Here is a 25,528-nt window from a genome sequence, read left to right on the forward strand (position 1 = left end):
GTAGGACTAGTGTGTCCATTCCACAGATGAGAACATTGAGGGAAAGAGGACATAAGAGCTGGATTCTGACCGAGGTGTATTCTAAACTCAGGACTTTTTGTTGACAGAGGAATGTCCTCAAATAGGAGAGCAGGAAGGCTCTCAGGGCACATAAGGACCAACCCTATTAGAGAAGGGGAGTCCAGAGCACTTGGGGACTTTCTCGTGGTCACACACAGGTTAGGAGAAGAGCAGAAATTAGAGCCTTGTGCCTAACTCCCAGGCCCACGCTCTTTCTGCCTGCCATCCTCACTTATAGAGACTCTGATGAAAGCTGTGTCTGCCTTTAGTGACCTCTTGTGAGCATAACATGAGGCTATGCAATAAAATTGCATATTGGAAATAAAATTCTGATGGGCTAATCGCACCTCTAGAGAGAACCTGGATTTTGTTCCACCTAGCAACCATCTAACGGGTAGGGGAAGCAGTGAGGGTTTTATGGTTGACTTCTTTTCTCTATGCCCTTTTCAATTTTTTCCTACCATTTTCAATCCTACAAGTTTTTCAATAAATGTTTCAGGTTGGTTTGGGATATCAGGCACAAACATAGTATCTGGATTCATCCCTCAGCTTCTTGGAAGAATGACAAAACTGTAAACAGAATCTAAAATCAGCTATAAAATGGAGAAACTCAAATTGCAGCTCTATTTTTTTTGAAGGTGTAAAAATTATCAAGGTGTTTATAAAGATAGGATAATAAAGGCCGTGAGCACTGGGAACTCATAAGGGACTGGGAAGCAATCATCCTTGACCCAAGGATAAGAGAAAAGCCTTGTCTAGTGGGCAGCATGGAGTTTCAGAACCATGGACAAGGGCACATGCTCTATCAGTCACCATCACCACCTCCCCTTGCCCCCGTCCCAAACATTGTACTGTACGGGTATCTAAGTAGAACGTGCTCCAAATAACATCCTGTACTTTGGCCCTATGTCTCTATTGATCTCCTACAGTGAAAAACAAATGCAAGAACAACCCATGTGGCCGGGGAGAATGTCTCATTACTCAGAGCCCTCCTTACTACCGCTGTGCCTGCAAACACCCTTACAGGGGTCCAGACTGCTCCACAGGTAAGTGCTGGAGGCCTCTTCTGTGCTAGGCTCTCTCCGCTCTGGCTTGTGCCTGGGATGTCAGTATCCTCCCGTGTGGACGTCCAGATACATCCAATGTTTTTAGTGATACCAAAGATGGCCCTTTTAACTGGGACTTTTTAAGATTTATTATTCCTAGAGAGTCCAGTGAAAACTGACTGGTTTGTGTCCCTTCCCATTAAAAAAATCATCCTGAAACTCACTTCCTCTAGGAAGTAAGCCCAGGTCTATTTCTAGAATGGGCCACATAGGAGAATAAAATCTACAGTCACTGCTGTGAGTCAGGCATTGTCCCAGGAGATTTACATTCTCTCTCACATTCTCCCAAACACTCTATAAGAAGAGTTTTCCAGATTTAAAAAACTGAAGTTCAGAGAGGTTAGCCAACTTGCTCACAGTCACACAGCTATCAGGAGGCAGAGCTAAGTTTCAACCTAGCTCAGACTGGCCCCCAAGTTTCTGCTCAGTCTGTGTGTCTTGTTATTCCTTACTGAGTGACCCATCTGCTTATATACTTTTTTTCAGGGCCTCCATCACATTGCTTCATCCATGTTTTGTTTGTGTTCTTAAGGTTTGTGTGCATGTTTACTAGCATGTCAGTGGGGCTCTCTTTCCCCTTTGATAAAGACCCATCTTTTGTGAAAAGATGGACACCAGGAAAGTGCCACCAATATCTCCCCATCATCTCAGATGTAGCGGCCACTCCTTCTGAAGAACCATCCTGGCCCCATTTCCTGTATTCACAGTGGTTCCCGCGTGCAGGCCAAATCCCTGCCAGAATGGCGGCACCTGCTCCCGGCATCGGCGGAGATCCAAGTTCACCTGTAGCTGTCCCTATCAGTTCAAGGGGAGGCTCTGTGAAATAGGTACGGGTCCCTACCACGACTCTCCCTGGAACTCAGAGACATATTGTGAGGCCTTTGAACACTTGTTCTGTTGGGGTTTTGTTGCTAGAATGGAGTCAGGATTCCCAAGTCTTGCTATTGCCTCAGCCTTCCTAAGGGCATAGGCTGTGTCTGGCTCCAGGTGGGAAAAGTAATAAACTGGGATGAGGTGCAGGCAAATCAAAGACAACTGGGCATCCTCGGGCCTCAGTCCACCTACTACCAGTTCTTGTTTGAGCCAAAATTAACTAACTTGGCTCCCACCCCCACAACCATGATATTCCATATTTTTAAGCTGGGTTGAATGTGGAACATTCAGACCACCTTCCTTCTGGGACCTTGTGGTGAAATCTCAGGGGGGAACCAATATTCAGGTCCAATCCTCTCACCACCTGATACACCTGCCAGGTCCTGGCTGGTCGTGGCACGCCAGTTGGTCTCAGTTCTCACACTCCTGCCTGCTCTCTCCGAGGTTCTGACGACTGCTATGTTGGTGATGGCTACTCCTACCGAGGGAAAGTGAGTAGGACAGTCAACCAGCACTCATGCCTTTACTGGAACTCCCACCTCCTCTTGCAGGAGAATTACAACGTATTTATGGAGGATGCTGAGGCCCATGGGATTGGGGAGCACAACTTCTGCAGGTAAAACTTACCTTCTTCCTTATGCTCACTTGTCAGTGTAAGGGTTTACTTGTCCCTTCCCACTCCTAGTTTTCCTGGGCCAGCTTAGAAGTTTTGGAATGAAACACTGAAACTCATCAGCTTTCTTTCTAGGAAGATTTTCCAACTCAGGATAGGTTAGGATATGCTGCTATAACAACAACCCCCAAGTCCCAGTGGTTTGAATACATTAAAGTTTACGTCTCACTAATGCTCCATGTGTCATGTAGGTTGGGAGGCAGGGGTGGGGGAATTCTTAGCTCCACAAATTTACTCAAATAGGCAGGAAGGGCAAGGAGAGACTGGAAAGTGGAGCATGAGATTCTTACTACCTCAGCCTAGAAGTGACACATCATCTCTGCAACACATATTTCATTGGCCAGAAATAGACACAGAGTCCCACAAAGCTTCAAGGGAGAAATGGAACTTCAAAGGAGAAAATGGAATATTTCGTGAGCATTACAGTCTTTGCCACGAGGATGTTCAGGTTTTCCCAAGTAAGGATGATGCCACTTCTATCCCCGGTGATGACTAGTTACCTTCTTCCCCAGCTGCTGCCTCCAGACCATTCTGTTGGCTTCCTCCCACTGCTCATTGTCTAACTAAGGCCAAGGACATGCACGATCTGCACACAGAAACAGGGACTTTGCGTATGGCTTTAAACTGGCTCCATTAAGCAAGAGGGTTTCCCTTGCACAAAACACAAGTTCCCTTCCACTTTCACTTTCCTTGAGCTGTCTTCTTTCCTTTCCCCCCATGGAGCTGTCTTCAGGGTGACCCCGGCAGCCTTTCTCAAAGAATTCCCATGCATGGAATTTGAAGTTTTGGGCAGAGGAGACCTACTCTCACCATGTTTCCATGGCTATTTCACTTTCCTGCAAAGAAGGATCTTCAACAGAGATCTCATTTATTTTCCTATAAACAATTTAATATGCTCTGTGAACCCTGGCACAAAACTTGTGAACTACCTCCTGGTCATTAGGAATCTCCTCTGGAAGTTAAGCTTTGGCCCCAAAGCTATGACCACCCTTGTATGCCAAGGTTTGCTAACCTGTTGGGAGAATGGAATGGAATGTGGTCCCAGGGGCAATGCAAGAACTTGGTACTGTCTTACCCAAAAGTCCTTTAATGACGTCCAGTGGGCTCACCGAGCCTTGACCCTGGGTTATGTTGTTTTTTATTTTAGAAATCCAGATGGAGACAAAAAGCCCTGGTGTTTCATTAAAGTGAACAAGGCAAAGGTGAAATGGGAGTACTGTGATGTCTCCACCTGCTCAGACCTGGGTAAGGGCCTGGGAGTGGGGAGGTTGTAGATCCACAGAAAGATGTCCCTGGCACCCCCACTCCTACCTCTGTCCTCCCACCACACCTGCTTCACCCTCTGCCATCCCGGTAGCAACCCCACTGCCCGATCCTCTGCTCCCTTCTCAGGATGTCAAGCAGACCTGGATACCTTTGTAAACTCAGGCTTCCTGACTTCCAGTCAGTGCGCTCAGTGGCTACTGATCTGTTGCTTGCTGTGTGCCAGGCACTCTGCCAGCCTTCAGTGCACAATGGTGATCAGATGTCCACTGGGTCTCCATAACTTCTCAGGCTACAACATGGTCTGAATTCCAGCCTCACAACCTTCCTGCCAGTCTTCCTTGGCCCACCTCTCTACCCACATCTGGAGCAATGCACCCTCCCGCCCGGGCATTACTTCCCTGGACAACTTCGTTTCTGTGCCTTTGCTCTAATGGTCACTTCTGTCTATAATGCTCCATCCATATCCAACCATTCTTTGAGAGCCAACTCAAGTAACCACTCTTCCCGGAAGCCGTCCATGAAGTACCAAGTGAAGTCTTATCTCTCCCTCCTTACAAACCCCATGGAATGGATTGGGCATCACCCATACAACATTTATTGCCCTCTCCTTTGTAATGACCATGATCTGTGCAAATGTCTTATCTCCTTCACTCTACTGGGTCTGGATGTCTTCCCCCAGACAACAAAAAAGCCTCCAAAATATATGTGTGCATTAACACATAGTTAAGCACATACCCAGAGATGGATTTATATATTTATACACACATATTTTAATTGAAGGATAGTTGCTGTACCGTAGTATCTAAGTTAAAGATGTACAATACAGTGATTTGCAATTTTTCAAGGTTGTACTCCATTTATAGTTACTATAAAATATTGGTTATATTCCCCAAGTTGTACTATGCACCCTTGTAGCTTATTGTATACCTAGTAGTTTCTACCTCTTAATCCCCTACCCCTATGTTGCCCCTCCCCGCTTCCCTCACCCCACTGGTGACCACCAGTTTGTTCTCTATATCTGTGGGTCTGCTTCTTTTTGTTATATTTACCCTGGTGTTCTATTTTTTAGAGTCTAACATATAAGTGATACACATTTTTATGTGTGTGTGTGTACACATGTCAAAATAAGAAGGAAAAAGCAACATCTTCATCATTAATTCTATAGACTTGCTTTGTATTAATCAGTGTGTTCAACAAATGTTAATTGCACACCTACTAGGTGCCCATCCAGAATGCACCAGCATAGTGTCTTAGCTCTGTACACGGCTAAGCTGCTGGATGCAGAGTCATACCTCTGGCAAGGTCCTTCTGAGAACCCGGATGGATGGCGAGAAGCGTGATGTGTTTTTCTCGTGTTTCACAGACACTGCCAACCCAGAGGGAAGCCCCACAGAGCCCCTGACCAAGCTTCCCGAGTTTGAGTCATGCGGGAGGACTGAGATAGCAGAGAGGAAGTTCAAGAGGATCTATGGAGGTTTTAAGAGCACAGCAGGCAAACACCCGTGGCAGGCGTCCCTGCAGACCTCGTTGCGACTGACCATCTCCATGCCCCAGGGCCACTTCTGTGGGGGGGCGCTGATCCACCCCTGCTGGGTGCTGACTGCCGCCCACTGCACTGAGTAGGTACCTGGGGAAGCAGAGGCCAGGGTGGCTCGAGTCCCTGGGGGTGTTCCCTTCCCATCTAAGTAGCATCTTGGTGACTCTGGCAGGATTAGGGGGTCTGATCTAGCTCCAAGGGCAAAAGAATGTCTCATTTAAACCAGATGGAAAAGAGCTCCCCTGTGTAGGATGCTTACCATGTGTATCACATGTATCGTGATATTCAATCCTCAAAACTATCTACTGAAAGATAAGCTCAGGGAAGACAGGGCTTTTTATCTTTGCTTAATTGTAGCATCCCCAGTGCCTAGCACAGGTCTTTGTACGGAGCAAGTGCTCAGTAAATATTTGTGCATTGAAAGAGTTGATTGTTATTCTTATTTCATAAATGAGAACCCTGAGTCTTGGAAAGGATTAGCACTCTGCCTGAAGTCATGTGCAAAGTAAGTGGGTAAGTGGGAAGGGAACCCAGACCCACCTGCTTCCTTAACCTCTCCAGCCCTGCCCTGAACAGAGAAAAATAACATGATGCCATCACCAATGAGCCTCCTGGGTCAGGTTTTGACTCTTGTGTGCCTTAGAGAAGTCAGCACCCACTGGGGAGCCTGAAGAACCACCACCTCCCCCAAGTTCCCTAAGTTCATGGTCAGGGCTGGTCCCATGTAGCCCAGGTTCTGGGGGTGGCCTTGAAGGTCTTCCAGTCCACCCTGTTATTAAACAATTTCTTCTGGGATTCTGGGAGGTTTTCCTCAAGAGAGGTCAAAAATGTAAACATTAGCATCTACCAAGAATACATGTTCAAGATGTTAACTGGCTGCTTTATGGGAAAGCCCAGGGGAATGAGAGGCCTCCCAGGAAATGTGGGCTACCAGTTAGGGCTTATATTTGGAGACTGTTCCATTAATAAAGCTGTCTCCTCACATTATCTTATTTGGATGACACAGCAGAGTTCTGTGAACAAGACCAGGATTACAGTTGAGGATGCCAAGGTGTGAGAAGGTTGGGTCATCTGTCGAGGGTCACACAGCTCACCAGGAGTAGAGCCAGGGCGTGGCTCCAGTCTCTCAAATTCCAGGGCTAGTTCCTGATCATCTCACTTTCCCCTGTAGCTTAAAAGCCAAGTATCTAAAAGTGGTGTTAGGGGACCAGGACCTGGAGAAGACAGAATTCCATGAGCAGAGCTTCGGGGTGGAGAAGATATTCAAGTACAGCCACTACAGTGAGAGAGACGAGATCCCCCACAACGACATTGGCAAGTCTCTTCTATCATGGATCTCCCGTGGGTCTCATCCTGGGGGGGTTTCTCTACTGACGGAAAGCTGAAGCTTGGCTCTAGAAGGTGCTCTTATCTTTTTGGTCCCTCATAGACCCTATAAGGTTGAGAATTTATCCCAGAGCTTTCTTAGTTCTTAATAGTCTGTGTTAGCGTTGCAGATAAATGTGCACAAGCTCTTAAATTGAGGGGAAGAGATGCCAGGAGCATTGTGTTGTGGAAAGAGCTCAGCCTTGAGTCCTGGCTGCCCTATGTATTAGCGGGCTTAACCCCGCTAAGCCTCAGTTCCGTCTCCTGTGAAATGGGGACACTGATGTATGACTCCACTCTCTCTCCACTCACTCAGCCTAGTAGGCAATGATGCACTTAAGCTGCTTACTGCTCAGTCTGTACCCTATTTCTCCAGTCATGGGACATTCACGCTCCTTCCTCAATCTTTTTCCCCCTTAAAGCCTGTCTTTTTTAAAAAATAGATTAGAAATTATTTAAAACTCAACTGCTATTCCAATATTGCTCTCAGTCGGAAGAGTTACTCCTCCCCAGGTGAAAGTTACAAGAATGAAATGACCAAGGGAGACATTCTTAGGCATTGGGAGCGGGGCTTTGCTACGACCACCTTCTAATCAAGTTGAAGCTGATGCTTCTTCGACAGAGAGGATATCATTGTCCATTTCCCCTTTCTCTACCTAGCTTTGCTCAAGCTAAAGCCAGTGGATGGTCACTGCGCTCTGGAATCCAAATATGTGAAAACCGTGTGTTTGCCTGATAGTCCCTTTCCCTCTGGGACTGAATGCCACATCTCTGGCTGGGGTGTTACAGAAACAGGTAAGACTGGCCATGCATTCTCCCGAGACTCGGGTGAGTTGCATCCACCGGATGAGAAGGGGTCACATTCAGCTGCCCTTCTGAACTAAGATCAGGGTTATATTCAAAATGTATTATCAAGAGAGATTGCCCAGCTTTCAAGCTCTGGTTTAATCTCATCACATCCAAGGAGTCTTCCCTGATGTCCGTGTGTGTCCTTAGCTCCTACCCTTAGACCCTTGACTTTCACCAAGGATTGATGCTGTATCCATGGAGAGCGCTCTCCTCCCCTAGGCAGACTGGAAAGGGGATAAGTTAGAAAGAAGATAGATTTTGGAGTCAGACTTGTTTTAGATTCTTGGCTTTGTCACTTGGACAGCTGAGTTTTAGCTTCCCAATAACCTCCTAGGTTTGGAATCATGATAATAGGAGAGGATAGAATTCTCTAGAGGCATTAAGTCAGCCCCTGGAGGGCAGGGGTCAGGTTTCATTCATCTTTGTCCCTCCCGTGGTGCTTTGGTCAAGACTCTCTACATGGTAGCATTCTATAAAATATTGTTAGCCCAAGTTATTAATTTGCCTCTAGGGTTTGGTCTTATCTAAAAAAAGGAACCAAAGGGCTACTTTCATCATAGTACTGACAAGACTACATCCTCTAACACGTGAAATTCAGAAGTATATTTTAAGTCTTTTTCAAAGACTCAAAATAGATTCCTCTTTCCCCCAAATCTTGTTCTTAATCATGAAAAGCAAGAATTAGTTTAAATAGACCTGTATTCAGGAAGATGTGAAATGTAATATTCAAATTTATCAGAACTTTTGGGAAAGAAGATATCTGGTAAATAATCAGACTTAGGGTTAACCAGAAAATCCTTTTTGTAGCGAACTTCATTGTAGCATTGTAGTCTCTCTAAACCTACCTTTCAACATCATCACACTGACAAGAGCAGATTGAGCAGAACAGAGGTTCTTTAGGGGAAGGAATGTCTGCTCTGGGAAGCAGGTAATCTAGACGGTCACAGGGCACTTCAAGCATCGTTAAGGATCCACTCCGTGCCAGCCCTCTGCCCAGCACGGGAAATTAGAAATAGGTTTGAGACATCATCCCTGCTCTCCCGACTTCATGGTCTAGTTGTGGAGACAGAGGAGGAAATAAATGATTCTGCTCCATGGTGATTAGCACAGTATGAAGGTCTGCAGGGCCATGGCGTCGGCTGAAAGCAAAGAGCCCCAACCCTGAAAGAGGAGGCTTCTCTGCCTGTCTCCTGGAAAAACCCTTCCTTCCCCAGCTCAGGGCTGGAGGTCCTCTTCCGACCCCTGCTGGCTTCTCATGGGGCAGGTTCAACCCTGGTCCCTACAGGGGCAACCTCTTTCCTCTGCCCCCTAGGAGAAGGGTCCCGCCAGCTCCTGGATGCCAAAGTCAAGCTGATCAGCAACACTGTCTGCAACTCCCGCCAACTGTATGACCACATGATCGATGACAGCATGATTTGTGCAGGAAACCTTCAGAAGCCTGGGCGAGACTCCTGCCAGGTCAGAGATGCTAAATGGCACTTGGAGAAGGGGAGACTGGTGGGACCTGATGCTGGGCACAAGGGGCCCTTAGAGCCCTGGGCTTGGAGGTGGGTTCAGTGGCCCAGCTGCCACAAAACCGAGGCACAGATGGCAAATCTGAATCTACATGAATCCAGGACAACTCGGCATGATAACACTAGCGGCCACTTTGCCTGGATTGTCTAATTTAATTCTCAGCCTGGTGGAGGGGATGTCGTCATCACCATTGGACAGATGCTGAGAGAAATTATCTTGGCCTCTAGCACCTGGGTGGTCAGGAGGCAGAGCAGGAATTCGCTCCACTGTGTTTAAATGTGACGATGCTCCTTCTGGCCTCAGTGCTGGGCAGTGTGTCTGCAAATCCCAAGAAGCAGGGAACTGTCCCAAAGACCAGTGGCCAGAAGGATAAAAATGAGAGGCCAGAGAGTTCAAAAAGTACTGACTAATCACTAGGATGTGTGTGTGTGTGTGTGTGTGTGTGTAAAAGTGTGTGGGGGGTAGATTTAGCCCTAATAAATTAATTGGGTGAGTAGCTCCTCTGTGGCCACCGCCAACCCAGAGCCTGTCTGACATCCCCTCCATCTAGGTCTTTGAGATACCAGCAGGGACACATTCAAATCTGAGCTCCTCCCGACAAAGGGACCCGACAATGATCTGCTGGCCTTGAGCCCACTTTGGGATGGAAAATCACAGTGGCTCTCTCCAGGTTCCACTGTGACCCTCCGCCCCTTTCCAAGGGGCCACAGATATCCACTTACTCAAAGGAGGGGCATGGGCAGGTGGGTGTGCTTTGCCCTGAGTCCCTAGAAGATGAGTTAGAAAAAATTGTTCAATTCCCTAGGTATTTCAAGGGCTTCCCTTGCAGGCTTTGGAAATAGACAGTCATGGGTTTGAAACCTGGTTCTGTCCTTTACTTTGTGACCTTTGTCAATTACCCTATGCCTTAGTCAGCTCAAGCTTCTCTAACAAATTACCATAGACTGGGTGGCTTACACAACAGACATTTACTTCTCACAGTTCTGGGGGCTGGAAGGCTGAGGTCGGGGTGCCGGCCTGGTTGGGGTCTGCTGGCTTCTCATTGTGTCCTCACACGGTGGACAGAGAGCTAGATCTCTAGGGTCCCTTCTGTAAGGGACGTGTGAAGGCTGCACCCCCATGACCTAATAACCTCCCCAAAGCCCCACCTCCCAACAGCATCACGCTGAGTATTAGGTTTCAGCACAGGAATTTGGGGCAGAGGAGGGGCACAAACATTCAATCCACTGCATCAGAGTAATTCTCCGATCCCGGGTGTCTAGTCTATAAAATGGCAATAGTGTACCCATGAGATCATGAGGTTGTGGCTAAGACTGAGAGAGACAGACAGTTCATTAAACCTCCTACCAGTCGTAGTGTGCAGGCAGCAGCAGCGTGTGTGACAGGTAGCATCCGCGTTCATCCTGACCCCTTTACCTGAGGGCTTAATATGAACCGGACACTGCTCTCTGTACTTTTACAAACATTAGTCCTCACAAGAAACCTCGGGGTGGGGAGGGCGTTCTGTTGACATCAATGGTTTACAGCGTGAGACACCGAGGCCCAGCTGGCCAGCAGGCGGTAAGCCTGGTTTGGAGCCCAGCAGACTTAACTCCATAGACCATGTTGAACATCAAGGCCATGCTGCCTGTGAGCCTCAGCCTTGCTGCCCCGTGTGTGCCCCGTGGGTCCCGGAAGGGGTCTATCCCAAAAGGCACTACCCCTCAGGTCCCTGCCGGAATGAGAAGTGGAGGGCCCCCGAGAACACACGGTAGTAACACCTGTGTGACTAAGAGTCATGACAGGCCAGGAAGGAAAGGTGTGACCCCCACACAGCGCCCCAGCCCTGTGGCTTCTCTGCCAAGCCCTCCCTGACTCAGGGCATGAGTTGGTATTCGCTTCTCTCCCTTCAGAGCACTGTGTCATCTGAGGCAGAGGAAGAGCCTTCTTGCCACTTTCCACCAGGGCTGGCCACTGATCCCACCCCATCATCCCCTGGTGTCCCTCACGGAAGGTGGGGGGTGTCTCCAGATGCACTGTGATTCACAAAGCTGACTCACGCGTCTTTGTCCTGCAGGGTGACTCTGGGGGCCCTCTGACCTGTGAGAAGGGTGGCACCTACTATGTCTACGGGATAGTGAGCTGGGGCCTGGAGTGTGGGAAGAAGCCAGGCATCTACACCCAGGTGACCAAATTCCTGAATTGGATCAAAGCCACCATGGAAAAGGAGGCTGGCGTCTAAGGTGTCTTCCGAAGCCCAGAGCCCATCCTCCTTGGCACCCAGACAAGGCAAGGCCTCGTGGGCAGCAGTGGACACCCCTTGGGGCCTCCAAGGGTCTATGGTCTAAGCAGAGACCACTGCTGCCCAGCCTGGACCAGCATGTTCACCATTTCCTCAGGCTCCCTCCTGGGGAAACCCAGAAATGAGAGAATCAACCTGAGATACATGCTGTTTGCTTCCCTTCCAACAACTGTACCTTCTAGAAAATCAGTGTTCACAGACTGCCTTCCCCTGGGACACTTGCAAATGCACGCTTTCAGATGCCTCAGTGTCGGTGGCTGTCACCTTTACCACTTTATTCCTCATTCCAGACACTCAAGGCGTGCCACAGAGCCAGCACCCACTTCCAGTATTCGACAGAGGACCAAAGTACAACATTCTCCACTCACTTTCAGGGAATTGTTATTTTAATAAAGGAGGATCAGGGGAAGGGCCGGTGTGCTGCTTTCACAGTTGGCCCCAACTGAAGCCAAGTCTCTGGCGTGCAAATTTCCTCTCCAGCTTCTGCCCCAAGAATCCCGGGCAGATGCTGCCCACTCACAACGGCAGGGCCCTCCTTCTTTTGACGTGCAGAATCTCAGTGGCATCTGGGTTCACATCCCCTCTCTGATTATCTCCAGTCTCCACAGCCTCCGGCTCCCACTGCAGAAATCACACACAACCTCCCTGAGTGGGGATGAAGCACCCGCCCCGCTCCTGCAGGACGAGCTGTCTAACACGCTCGCCCTCCCCTTCCTTTTCCCCTCCTCCACCCTCCCCAAGAAAAAGGATCCTCGAGGCAAGGAGGAGAAAGAAGCAAAGCCAATCTCTCATTTAGACGTGGCGTCTTTCTTCTGAACAAAGGAGGGTTCAAAACCCAGACTGTTGTAGCCAGCAAGTCCCTGACCCTTCCCGCGAATGTAACGAGCAAGCAGTCGGCGCAGCCTGGGCTGACTCGGCCCGGACTGATGCAGCCCTGGCACGTCTGTCTCCGAAGAACTAATGGCTGTGACTTCAGAGAAAACCCTGCGGGAAGTTTAACCCGGGTGTCATCTGCCTGGTCAGCTCAGACCCATGAAATTAGGCGCCTTGCCTGAGCTGCATTTCACACTTCTTTAGAGCCAGCTGACCTTCGGCCAAAAATAAAGTTTGAAAAGAAACTGTGAGTTCGCCTTTCCCGCCCTGGCCCTGCAAGCCGGGGTGGGTTTGCAGCCCGCTACTCACGTCAGCCCCCCGGAGAGCCAGGCGCCTGGCGTTGGCCAGTTCTGCAGCCCGCCGTGCCATCTCCACTCTGTACGAGCCAGGAGGTGTCCAGCCAATACCTCTGGTCAGGTTCAAGTCAGATTTGTACTTGACCTTGGGGGAACGGGGGGAGGCAAGAGGAATAGGTCAGCAGGGTTCAGGGTGGTCTGGGCACAGAGTGGAGACGCTTTAAAAGGCTGCCCTGGGGAACTACGTTGTCAGTGAGGCTGGGAAAAGGGTGTAAACTCGTCTTAAGCAGAAGCTGCTGCTGAGGACCCCATGTGCTGTTCGCTGAGCCAGCAGGACGCGGTCCCCTGCATCTTCCCCTTCAAGTGATGGGAGCTGCAATGGGGGTGGTGGAAGGGAGACCTGGTTCAAGCCCGAGGCCCCACCTTAACTTGCTCTGCGGCCTTAGGGAAGTCATTTCTCTACTCTCGGCTTCAGTTGCCTCCCAGAGAAAGTGCACGGGCTGGGCTGGGCTGGGCGACCACTAAGATCCCTTGAAAACAGACCGGCACAGCAACCAAGAACTGGGCTCTCACATCAAACCAAATGGGGCTCTGATCCCAGCTCTGCCACTTATTTGCTGTGTGATCTTGAGTAAGTTACTTAACCTCTCTAAGCCTCCGGTTCCTCATCTGTAAACTGAGGCAGTAACGGGGTGGCTGGGGGTGCTACCCAGCACAATGCTCGAAGAGCATGTGGCACAGGGCCTGGCCCACAGTAGGGACCCGACACATTGCAATGCTTGTCATTTTTTCCTGTGCTATCGTGTTAGGTCTCCTGGTTCTAGCTCAGCCCAGCTCCTCCCTGGGGGTAACGTGGGATGTGGGGTTACGGCCATCTCTCATGAAGAGGCAGGGCCTCAGCCAAGCGGGTGAGGGCTGCTCACATCACTCTGCAGCTGGTGGGCCTTCTGTGCGTGCTTCAGGCCCAGCTGCTCCGGGTCGCAGGAGGGCTGGGGCAGGGGCTGCCTGTAGTGCACGTCGCTGGCCAGCTCCTGGCTCCTCTTGGCCTGGAGGAAGCCGGGCTGGTCCGGGCGGCTGTGGAACTGGGACCGGGTCCTGGCGAAGTCCTTCTTGTACTCATTGTCACTCTGGAGTTTGCCGACGCTGAGGAAATGCCTCATCCTTGGGTCGTCGTTGACGCTGCGGTACCCAACCTGCAGGCCCCGGTCCCGGAGGAAGGCCTCTCTGTACCGGAACTGCAGGTCAGAGGAGCAGAGCTGGGTCACGGGTGCCCACCCCCACTCCAAGGCCAGCCCCCGGGATTCTCAGCAGGAAATTCAACAGTAGGTTAAGGGCACAGCTATGGATTCAAGTCGACCTGGGAGCTCTGTCTCCCTCTGTGGCCTCCCAGCTGTGTGGCCTTGGGTCAGCTACCGAGCCTCTCTGAGCCTTTGGTTTCCCCACCTGATAACATGGGAGCATGAACGTCCACCCCATGGGACACTGAGAGGATTCAGTGAGATGTCTGGTGTAGGCTCATGGCCCTGCGTGGCAGCCGCTGGTATCATTGCAGCAGCAGGAGGACTGCGCCCTTTCTGTCAGCAGGCATCCAGCCTTTGATTCTTTCCAGCTTTCAGAGGCCCAGTCCAGTGCTCCTCAAACCATCCACAGTGAAGAGCAGGACTCATTCGATTTTGCTTTTTTAAATTTCCAGTCCCTCAAAGTCCAACGTGTGGTCCTACAGCCTGTGATCGGTAGGTAAGCAGTAGCAGGTACATTTGATGACACCCAAGCTGGCTTCCCCTCTGCTCAACCAGATGAGTCTACGGGTCACACGTTGGGATGTCATAATGTCTAACTGCTAAAAAATGTTTCTAAACTCTCTCTTGATTTCTGTACTTATCCCAGTAACAAGCCGTTCATGAATGATCACGAATCTAGTGAAGATGTCTTCCCCTTCAACTGTAGCAGTTAATGTTTTGAACACCTGCTACATGCATGACACTGTAAACCCCTTTATTTTTCTCCCTATAGCAATCCTAGGAGACAAGTATGAGATTCTCTATTTCAGATGTAGAAATTTGAGTTCAGAGAATTTAAGCAACTTGCCCAAGACCACAGAGCCAGTTCCTTGGTGACTGAGCCCGGATTTGAACTCAAGTCAACCTGGGGGGGGGCAATCTCTTTCTAGCCCACCACAGTGCCCTTCAGCTAAAAAAAAAAGGTCCACTTATTGAAGGTCAACAAATCAAGCACGTGTTAATTGACTTCTAGGTACTGGTACCATCCACATGCATCAACTTTGAAGAGTGCCTTTCTTAAAAGAGAGGACATGGGAAAACAATCCCCCCCCAATTCTAAATTTCTGGCAAAGATGCTAGACAATAAGGTCAATTTTTTTCTTTCATTTGAAATATCGGTTCAGTTTTGGTTCTTAGTGCTTTGCCTTTCAACAGAACTGGGCAAACCGGAGTAAAACCTATCAGTGACAGAGTAGGGAGTGAAGGCGGGGTCTTACATCACTGGCAATTTCCCTGGACGCCCGGGCCGTCTGGAATGGGATGGCGTCCAGCCTGAAGTCATAGCCGCCAGCCCGGGTCTGTTCCCAAGAGTTTCGGTAGACTTTCTAGTTGAGGGAAAGAAGAAATGAGTGAGCAAGCAGTGAGTAGCTCCGTGTCTGATGTGCTCCTGATTCTCAGCGGGAGTAGCTCCTAAACACACACCCTCTGCCTTGCTGGCTCCCGGATGGCAGAGTCCCTGGCCCCACGTCCATCCTGAGGACCTCCCCAGCTCTGGGACTGGGGGTGCTGGCCACCAGGGGCTGAGCATCAGGCCCTGCTCTTGTGGGCCTTGGGGGTCTATGGGTCTGGCTCATTTGCTACGTCCGATGTTACCTGCCCCACTCCTTCCTGCCTTTGCTTTCACTTTCAGTGCCTCCAGGTTGCAGCTTCTAGATGCCAGAGCTCAAAGTCCAAGAACCCTGTTTCTTCCCACACGCTGGAAGTGCCATTGCTTGGGTCCCGGCACCCATGTGTTCATCGGCTCCACTGGCTTCCTGGGGGCCCTTGTCTACCTCTGATGCCACCTCACAGCATCCCTGTGAAGCACGCTGCATCCCATATGCACCCCTGGTGCCTGCACTGAGGGGAGAGCCTTCACCTGAATTAAATTGATTGTCAGGAACCTGACCAAGTTCCTGACCCATGCATTTCACATCTTTCTCTTTCATTTTTTGCCTTTTCAAGTTCTCACATACCCTCCAGGGGTCTGTAATCACATCCTCTTAGTCCTCAGGTAGACCCACATCACCGACGGAGGCATCAAAATCTCCCGTGCCTTCATGCAGCTCGTATTTTTTTCCAAGATAAGGGAAAGGCTCCATGAAAGGCATCATCTGGAGATCCCAGTGGAAGGCTGTCCTCTATCCCGCCACAGAGAAGGGAGACAGCATGCAAGGCGCATCACCAGCAGGTGACAAAGTGACAGCCCCAGGCCGTGTCGGGCGCTCACTCATTCTGAGAGCCAGGGCAGGTCAGGGGACCCTTAAGAACCTTACTTTCGTCACTTGGAAATAGAGGCTAAGGCCAAAGCTCTGTTCTGCAGGGGTTTGGAGGGATTAAGCCAAGGAGGAGTGGGAGAAAAAAAGCAAAGTGTCACGCCACCCTACAACTGGGCCCAGACTAGAGGGGATCACGGAAGGCTTGAGCCAAGCACAGTGGATCTCATCAAATGACGAGAGAGGTCCTGCTGACCGTCGTCACCTTCACCTTCATCTCTGCCTCCAACTCCAACACCCAACACGAGCCAAGTACCTACTAGGTTCAAGGGCCTAGAAATACAGAGTCGGTCCTCGCTGGGGCGATCACCTAACTGATGAACCACAGACAGGGCCCAAAGGATGAGATCTCCTGGGTCACTGCTGAGTTCAGCAGGCAGGACTGAGAGGCACGTAGAAGGGGAGGAGCATTCAGATGACAGACCACCCAGCCCTGGAGCATTCTGCTTCCTGCTTCGGCGTCCCGCAGACAGTAGACTAGCAACGTCCTGATCATCCCCTGGAAAGGGGACTGTCAGTGCCTCCCTAATAAGAGTCTTCGCACCAGATCTGGGCTAGGAAATGACGCCAGTCTTTCCACAGCATCAAACACCAATGTCACCCCACTTTGGTGTTTGACGCACCCCAGCTCCCGAGTCTCTGGGACTGAGGGTCAGCTGGAGGGCACAGCCCAAACTGGGGTTCTCCCCGAGGCGCTCGCTCCCCTCCCTCGGCAACTTGCCCCTGTGTACTGTTTGCTTGGTTGCCACGGCTTCCTGCCTGAGTTTTTCCCATTCTGTTGAGGTTTCTGCCTTGCCACTGGGAGTCTTTAGATTCCGCAGGCACTTTGATTTGGAACCCTGGGCGTTCCTCTTCTTTATCACAGTGGGCACAGTTTTGCCCTCATCCTCACACATTAGAGTCATTTGATTTTTAGTTATTTCGGCTGCCTTACACATCTCAATGGCTTTCTTTGCCCAGGAAGGTCACTTTCCCTCCACATCTTCCTCACAGAGCACTTGATCCAATTGTGCGTATTCCACACGCCCCCGAAGAAGTGCTCTTTCAAAAGAGGTTCATGAGTTCTCCATACCCGCGTGCCCTGGCGGCTAATTTCAGCTCCGGGACTCTACAGACTGGCATCCCATGTGAGAGGAAAGATGCTTCTGCCACCAGCCTGGGGTGGCTGTCCTCCTTAAGCTGCGTCTCACATAGACTGGCAGTTTTATCCCAGTTTCCAGGGCGATGGGGCCTCCAATAGTTCCTCAAATGGAGGCTGCGCCTTCCCCTATCCTTGAAGCATTAATGAGATGGATTTTTTTGTCCAAGCTCTGTCGAGGGGGAGGTCCCGCTTCCCCAGATGGAGGTCAGCCCACCAGAGCTGCTGTTCTAAAATTATCCCTCGTGCATCCCTCAAAAGCATCAAATGGTCATAATAACTCATATTTACAAAGCACCGTCGCATTCACCGCGTGGGATCCCACAGGGCTTTACAAACGCAACAAACTAATACACACGCTAACTAGAAGGCGCCTCTCGCCGACCCCTGCGAGGCAGCCACCTCTGGGGTGAACGGCAGCAGCTGTTGATCTGCATGGAGCCCCAGGACACAATGGCCAGGCCAGGGAGGGAAGAATGGCCAGGCTGTGGGAGGCCCCGCGCTGCCCCAGGCCGACACACTCTGCCTGTGTTATTCTGATCTGACAGCATCTTTTGATTCCGCCGCCTCGATACCTGTTATCCCAGGATCACAGCGCTGCCGGCAGAGCGGCCGCCTATTCTATTACAACCAGGGGCCTCCAACCCCTGCTAACAACAAGCCTGGGTTTAGGAAACAGCAGCTTGGTTATGCACGCAAAGGGCACACATCCAAGGGAAACAGACATGTGGGGGGCCACAGCCTCAGGCACAAAGGAGCGGATTGTGTTTGGACCCAATGGACTACAATTGCAGCATCTTTCGTGAGAAAGCGCCACTCTGTCTCCAAACTTACACTGCTCTGAATGGCTAAGGGGAGGTGTCCAGGGACTGGACAGAGCAGCCGTCTACACCTGCCAGAGCCAGGGCACCACTCCTCTGACCGTAACCCAGCACAGGACCGGGGTCTTTGGAGCCACGCCCAGCATCAGGATGTGCGAGCTGGAAGGAACCACAGGTGTCAGCTGGCATAGCTCCATCCCCATTTTACAGCTGAGGAAACTGAGGCCCAGCAAGGAAATCAACTCAAAATCACACATGCCATTTGTCCCATTCTCAGTCCAGGGTTCTTTCGGTTCCCAATCTTCCTTTCTAGGAACTTCTTTTTTTTTTTTAAGCAAATAAAATCCAGTTTGGGCACAGATAATTTCACAGAAACAGGCACACCCCACATGAACCACCGGTTCACTTACATCGCTCAGATGCAGCGCGTTGAGGCGGGCTCTGGTGAAATCAGGGTGGTCAGGGACCAGGGTGTATCTGTGCAGGGATTCGGCATCCCCAGACCTGTACAGCCGCTGCAGGGAAGAAGGCTCTCGGTAACTGGAGAACTGCCTGTGCTGCGGCCGCAGGCTGATCCCCTTGCCTGCCTCTCCCACCTCCGTGCCCACCAAGGGCACAGAAGCCACCCCTGCACGTGGAGAGCACCCCTCCAGAACCCAGAGGGAGGGAGGGGCACATGCGACTGGGGTCAGGTGAGGGGGGTGGTTTAAATGACCCCTGCTTAAAATATTCATCAAGATCTGCTCCAAATGGGCCACGTCACCCTGGTTGGCTATTCCTGTGTGTTTTACAAACAGTAAAAGGTGAGTGGATATTTTGGAGAATCTTTGCAATTGGGCATTGTTCAAGCATTTTACTAGTAACAAGATGCTTCAATGCCTTTGTTATTTGATATTAATAAACATAATAAAAAGACCCCATAGCTAAAAAGCTTTAAATGCCTTAATATGTGCACAGAAATTCGAAGTTTTCATAGTCCACCCTGGGTTCCAAGAAGACACAATTTTAAAACTCAAGCTTAATCTTAGTTGCTACTTTTAGGGCAGTGGTCTAAGAACTGCAAACAATTGTAGGGAGTGGCTGAGCCTTGTCTATTTGTAGAGAGGAAATATGATATTTAATATCCCGACCCTGTCCCACATTCAGTTTGGGGTTTGCAAACATGAACTGGTCAGTACAACATTTGGACTCTGCATGAGGATGGGGCAGCTATGACAGTGTGTGTGGGCAAAGTCCAATCCCTGGACAATTTCAGAGAAAAAAAATATTTCATTTCCTATTCTTTGCAATAAATACAGGAGAGGAGAAATGGGGCTAAGTCATACAGAGAGTAAAAGCAGAAAGAAGCTTTTGATAAAGCTGTTCTCTTTTTTTTTTCCCTAATGGTTTATATTAAGCTTTTAATTTCATTGTCATCTATCAAAAATTAAGATGTATCTGCCCTGTTTGGTAAGGGAGCATCAATAATACTTAGCATTATTACAGTTAGGATTATGTATCAAACCATAGAAAGGGACATTTATTAAGGACTTACTATGTTCCAGATACTTGCTAAAAGCTTCAAGTACTTTTATTTGTTTAATCCTCATTTAGTTCGCCCAGTCCTAGGAAATGCTATCGTTACACTCCTTTCAAATAAGGGAATGGGAGTTAGATGAGATTAAGTGACTGGTCCAAGATCAGCCAGGTGAGGGACAGAAGTCTGCACTCACACCCGTCCAGAGCCCGTGTTCTTCAGCACTGCCCACCGTACGGCACGGCCCACTCCTGAGCCTGCGATGAGTGGGGGAAACACCCACCTCGTTGCAATGCACGTAGCTGTTCTTGGCATGAACCAGGTCCGGGGAGTCAACCACCGTGGTGAACTTGATAGTGTCTGGTTTTTTACGGTATTTGGTCTGTAAGAGAAACACCAAGATTCTCGTGAAACAATCAAGGCCCGTTTTCTGGATGCAGCTTGACCCCACCTACTCAGGACCAAAGGTACCAACGACATGACTGGAAGACACGTCTCTCTTCTTGGTGGGCACCTCGGTAGCCTACAGAAGAGATTCCAGCTGCCTCTGTGATGAGGAACATTTTACAGGTATTTACTCTCTTGAAAAGAGAGGCTGCAAAATACCACAGCTCATCCCAATAGAGGAATTCAGTAGAGGGAAGGATCCGGCATCCAGGTGGCCTTGCTCAGACCCTATCCAAGCAGGTTCTGTTTCTAAGGAACTGAAGGCAGCGCCACCCTCAAGGAGATCCCAGGGCAAGAACCTCTAGGTCGTCAACAGGGTGGGGAGTTCAGCTAATGCAACTGTGCCTGTGCAACATGCACCACCTCCTGAAGCCAGACAACCCCAGGGCACTGGGCTCTCCGAGTAACTCAGGAGGTGGGCGGCAAAATCCTCCCCTCGCCCCTGTGAAAACAATGGGCCAGTTCAGACCATACTGGTACATGACGCATCTGCTGAGAATCTTCTAATGCCTCATGCTGCTTTCACTGCCTGGTTGGAACACGCCTCTAACTCCCAGCAAGTGAATTCATTTGAAGGGAAATCTTATTCTGTCTTGGGGATTTGGTTGCAAATGGTTCCAGAAAAATATCTGGAGTCCAGCAGCCGTGGGGGCCTCTCGGGGTCTCCAGTGCATCCGCAGGTCCCCTTGTCAGGAGGAAATTCATGCCAGGTTGCGTTTCTGGTAGAGCCAGGTTATTGGTACCTCGCTGATGAGTTCCCCGGCCTTCTTTGCGCTCTCTATCTGTGGGGAGCGCAGCGCCAGCCATCCGGTCCCCTTCATGCCCATCAGGTCTGACTTGTAGCGAAACTGTGGGAAGAAAACCATTGGCTTTTCTCAGGAGAGTGTCGAAGACTGCTGGGGCATCCTGTAACCATGCTTCATCACAACTTTTCAACACCGGCACGTGGGGTGCCTTCTACATGTCATTATGTCAAACGGAGTTTCTGCCCCTCCCAGAATTAAATAATGAATTGTGCATAAGATACGAGACACCCCCTCCTGTGAAGTGGCCGGATCCAAAGTGGAAGGTGGTGACCTGTGGGAGTGATCACTTAAGGAGGCTCCGAGTATATATACACCCCAGCCCACACATCAGCCCCGGTTATTTTGTTTCAGTCTGGCAGCGAGGCCACTGACCGCCTGCCTAAACAGAAAGGTTCTCCACACTTTCAGCTGATAAAAGGGCTTTGAGCTCTGGATCAAACCTGCTGTGACTCGGAGCAAATCACTGTACCGAAATGTGACTCAGTTTCTCTCTGTGATACCTGGAGGTCATGACAACCCCTCTGTTCCCATGAAAACACCTGAGAGTCCTGAGGGGTAAAAGCCACTCTGTATGTTAGATTTGTTTTTTTCTTGTGGTGGTGGGCGAAGGGGCAGACAATTATAGCCGGACTCTCAAAACTGGAGCAAACCCGGATGCCACTGGCCAACGGCGTGCGAGCCATTTTAATCTTTCTGTGCCTCGGTTTACCCCCACCACCTACTGCTACTCATGATTTGATTATATTGCATAAATGGGTTTAAGCTTTATTCATTTTCTTCATTTGAAGGAGTCAGAAGGTTAGACCTCTCTCCAGCATCAACTGCCGGGAGAAAACAGTACATGGTGCTTTAAGACAATGGGTCTGATCAGGAATCGCCTAACATGTTCACTCATTACTATTCCTTGACCTGCACCCCCATTACCTATGAACAGACAGTCGCTTGAAAGCTTTTCTTCCTCTCCTTATGGAAATGAGGCATTTTTAAAGGTGGAAAAAGCCTCTCTAAGGAAATCTAAAATTTGGATCTAAACGAAGTTGATAGCATTTCTCTAATTTAGATATAAGCTTTGCTGTAACGCAGAATACCACTCCTGAAATCAGCCTGTCGGCCTTTTTAGTTTTCTTTCATTTCAGGAATCACAGTACTCCTCACAGCTGGCCTCAAAGAGGGTCCATTTCTGATCTACTGTCTGCTGGTTAATGCCCCTGTGCAAATTCAACTCTGCTTTCCAACTGGTGCAGGAAGACATCACTCAGGTTCAGGAGCACGTTTCAAAACCCCATGTCAGTGAGATGGCTTTTTATACCGCGATCTTTCAGTCTACACCGGCAAAGCTTTTGCCTTCCACTCTGATAAAGAACAGAGAAAATTGGATAAATTTCTAAGTTAGAGAGAATAATCCTACAGGGCCTCTTCACAGCCAGGCCTTGCTCCTTTCATAAGTGAGATGAAGTGGGGGGCGTTCTTTCAACTTGCCTTTTGTTGAGCTGAACAGTACGATTGCAGGTAAGTCAGAAGGCAAGATGCTGGTTCCCCAAAGATCTGACTGCACCTCAGAGTCTCTTATAAATGGATTGTCTATTGATATTGCAGCTCCCAGCCCAGCTTTGACTATTCACGCAGACCCTAAAAACAACACGCCTGCCCCAGACTTCACCATGAAAGATGGGGAGGGGGGAGGAGGGCTGGGGAGAACGGGCTACTCAAAGATGGGTTCCAAGAAGGATTCTAAGAATTAATAGAGACCTTCTCAGGCTGCCTGGTTGAATCTGGCTTTTCCAAATGGCAGCTTTGTTATTTGCCCTTGTGTATCTTAAGACCTAGAAGTCACATTCAGATTCACACATGGGGTCTCCCAGCACCCCCATTCTGGAGCACAGGGTGGCAGGTGCAACGAGCTGTAGCTTTCAGCCCCTGAGTTCCAACAGGAATGATATGATCAGTTGCACCCAGGAGGTGGCCAGGGGAAGGGGTATATTTGTCATATTAATAATAACCATTATAACCACTACCTTGCATGGGATGTGGTTTGCTTTAGATTCATTATCTCATTCTGTCCTCAAAGGATGGGCTCCTATTCCCACCTAATGAAGAACTTTGGGGTTCAAATGTTTGTTCAGATTTTCAGAGGAGCCACCAAATGCTGTCCACTGGGTATGCCCCATAGGTGGTCCTTAAGAGAACACACAGGAGCCAGAGCTCCTGGGTTCCTAATCCAGCCACCTGGAGGAGCCAGAGAGCACTGAACCCCGAGTCAGGAGCCCAGAGCCTCCGCTTTGCCTCTATCTGTATGGTCTTGAGCAAGTCATTTCCCTGCCAGCTTATGACCCTCAGCAAGTCACTGAAGATTATAGGTTAATGACCACATCTATAAAAATGGCAGTACTACCAGTACCTCCTCAGATACTACATGAGATCGTTCGTGCAAAATATTTAAGCCAACGTCTGGCCCAGGATAAGCATTCGTGTTTCCTAGGTATTGTTATTGCTGTTGTTGTTATTTCTGATGGAGAAACTGAAGGCGGGAGAACTTAAGGAGTCTCTTGAGGCCATAAAGGGAGGGGCCAGGGCTGTCGCATTGACTGTCCCTGCCTGTGCTTTGCAGGACATCCTGCAGTGCCTGCCTGAGATCACGGAGGGGAGTGTGGGACTAAGAGCAGATCGAACCAGCACCCATACGTGGTAGGGCGTGGCCTGGACAGAGCACTGACCCCACATTAGGCTGTACACATGCAGGTACGCAAATGTGCTCACCCTGCACATGGCTCCCTGCTCTGCTTGTCCCCATAGCGTCTCACCATCTGACCTTCTCTGTCCCTCACTCATACTTTATCTCCCTCCCATAGGAGGGACACTCCATGACCCCAGGGGTTTTTTGACTCTTTTGTTGATAACGGTATCCCCAGGACCTCGAGTGGTGCCTGGTATGTAGTAGGTGCTCAGTAAATATTTGTTGAATGATTGACTGAATAATTCCAACCTACAAGATGCAAACCAAATGAGTCATTGTTGTTAGATCTGGACGAGGATCTGAAAGGCTGGAAAAGAAGCAGAGATTTCCACCCAGGCCTGGTGGGAGGAGAAGGGTTAGGGGCCGATGGGCTGCGATCCTGGGGTGCCCCCTACCTCACTCTGCAGAGCGTGAGCCCGCTTGGCCCAGGCCATCTTCAGGTCCTCAGGCAGTGCCGTGAATGCGTGGCACCGTGTCCTGTAGTCATGGTCGCTGGCCAGGGCCTGGGCCTTCCTGGCGTGGACCAGGGGCACCATGTCCAAGGGCAGGTGGCACTGGCCTCGGCCGCCCGCCGCCTCCCTCCTGTACTGAAGCTCGCTCTGCACATGGCCCATCCGCTGGCAGTGCCGGAGCCGGGGGTCGTCGCTCACACTCCGGGCCCCGATCAGCCTCCCCCGCTCCTTCACGAAGTCATGTCTGTAGAGAAACTGGAGGGGAGGACCAGGTGGTCAGGGGCCGAAATTTGGCCCGCTTTATTCCACCTGTGCATTTTCCTTCCAGACACTACAAAAATCACCTGTTCTTACACCAGGAGGGGATGATTATAAGAAAAACCACAGTAAGGTTGTCCTGAGAGCATGCTTCCTCCCTGGGGGAGGAACAATTAAAACACTGCTCCATTCCTCCCATCTAATTAAAACCGGATCTTTAGAACCAAAGGGAAGGCCCCGCTCCCCTTACGTGTCCTATGGCCAGAAGGAATTTATCAAAAATCGTATAAGAGAAACTTGTGCTTTATCCCCTAGCACTTGGCAAAACATCAAACCCCAAAGACGGGATCCACTTATTTGAAGTCGACATTTTCTGTGATTTGTTTGTGGGAAAGAGAAAGTCACCTTCGTGTCCCAAAGCTATGGACGTTATCAACAGAGTGGCTGAGACACAGACTGCAAATCCTACCGCCAACGCAGGCAACTGCTGAGAGCCAAGAGGGAGACGTGCTACGGCCCTCCCCCAGTTTCTACTGTGGTTCTCTTTCCAATTCTGGGTGGAGTTCGAAAACAGGCAGTTCACACGTTCCAGGGGCTCGTTGCTTGGACACTGCAATTAGATCTAAATCATCATCTTTTTCCTGCTGGAGACCTTTGCCTGCATTTAGCTTCTGATTACGAGAGCCTTTCTTTCCCTGTCTCCGTCAAAGAACCTCATTCATAACTAATAGATTCTGCAGGTGACATCCTGTCTCACATGGTGATAGATTTGCTTTAATTCAGGAAAATCAGCCGCAGACATTGTTTTACATGAAGTTAACAGAAATTAGGCGAGATGGAAGGTCATATCATTCGACTCACATCACTGGCTAGATCTCCAGAGACCCGTGCCGCCTGGAAGGGGAGAGCGTCTACTGTCAGCTTGTAGCCTTGAGCACGGAGATTCCGCCAAGACTCCTTGTATTTTGCCTATGGAAGGAACACATGTAGATCTTCTTTAAAAAAAAAAAATTACATGACTCAACGAACAAAGGCAACCCCTCTGATTTGTAGTGTGGTGTTCCAGAATTGATTCCTGACAAGCAAAAAGCTTTCTATGTTGCAAAGAAAGAGCTCATTAGCACCCA

At 49.8% G+C, this 25,528-nt stretch overlaps 2 protein-coding genes across 5 annotated transcripts in view; one reads left to right on the top strand and one right to left on the bottom strand.

Moving 5' to 3' along the window:
• HABP2 (hyaluronan binding protein 2) overlaps positions 1–12,643 on the top strand; it is a 34,304-nt gene extending 21,661 nt beyond the window's left edge. Inside the window, exons 5-13 of the mRNA XM_010983224.3 lie at positions 990–1,106; positions 1,874–1,993; positions 2,484–2,655; positions 3,860–3,957; positions 5,342–5,597; positions 6,687–6,829; positions 7,541–7,675; positions 9,042–9,187; positions 11,301–12,643. Coding sequence (XP_010981526.1) covers positions 990–1,106; positions 1,874–1,993; positions 2,484–2,655; positions 3,860–3,957; positions 5,342–5,597; positions 6,687–6,829; positions 7,541–7,675; positions 9,042–9,187; positions 11,301–11,465 — 1,352 coding nt within the window. The 3' untranslated portion in view covers positions 11,466–12,643. The remainder of the gene's footprint in view (positions 1–989; positions 1,107–1,873; positions 1,994–2,483; positions 2,656–3,859; positions 3,958–5,341; positions 5,598–6,686; positions 6,830–7,540; positions 7,676–9,041; positions 9,188–11,300) is intronic.
• The window catches only part of NRAP (nebulin related anchoring protein), a 74,543-nt gene continuing 60,908 nt past the window's right edge, over positions 11,894–25,528 (bottom strand). For 3 of the 4 annotated variants that reach the window (XM_064488447.1, XM_031461777.2, XM_031461784.2), the window contains 9 exons: positions 25,263–25,370; positions 24,087–24,398; positions 20,895–20,999; positions 19,988–20,086; positions 18,599–18,703; positions 15,192–15,299; positions 13,618–13,929; positions 12,708–12,839; positions 11,894–12,146 (listed from right to left, as the gene is read on the bottom strand). In XM_064488447.1, coding sequence (XP_064344517.1) covers positions 12,042–12,146; positions 12,708–12,839; positions 13,618–13,929; positions 15,192–15,299; positions 18,599–18,703; positions 19,988–20,086; positions 20,895–20,999; positions 24,087–24,398; positions 25,263–25,370 — 1,386 coding nt within the window. In that variant the 3' untranslated portion in view covers positions 11,894–12,041. The remainder of the gene's footprint in view (positions 12,147–12,707; positions 12,840–13,617; positions 13,930–15,191; positions 15,300–18,598; positions 18,704–19,987; positions 20,087–20,894; positions 21,000–24,086; positions 24,399–25,262; positions 25,371–25,528) is intronic. The other variant, XM_064488448.1, reaches the window with a different exon arrangement.

Source organism: Camelus dromedarius, chromosome 8, assembly GCF_036321535.1.
Source record: "Camelus dromedarius isolate mCamDro1 chromosome 8, mCamDro1.pat, whole genome shotgun sequence".
In the NCBI taxonomy this organism is placed as follows: domain Eukaryota; kingdom Metazoa; phylum Chordata; class Mammalia; order Artiodactyla; family Camelidae; genus Camelus; species Camelus dromedarius.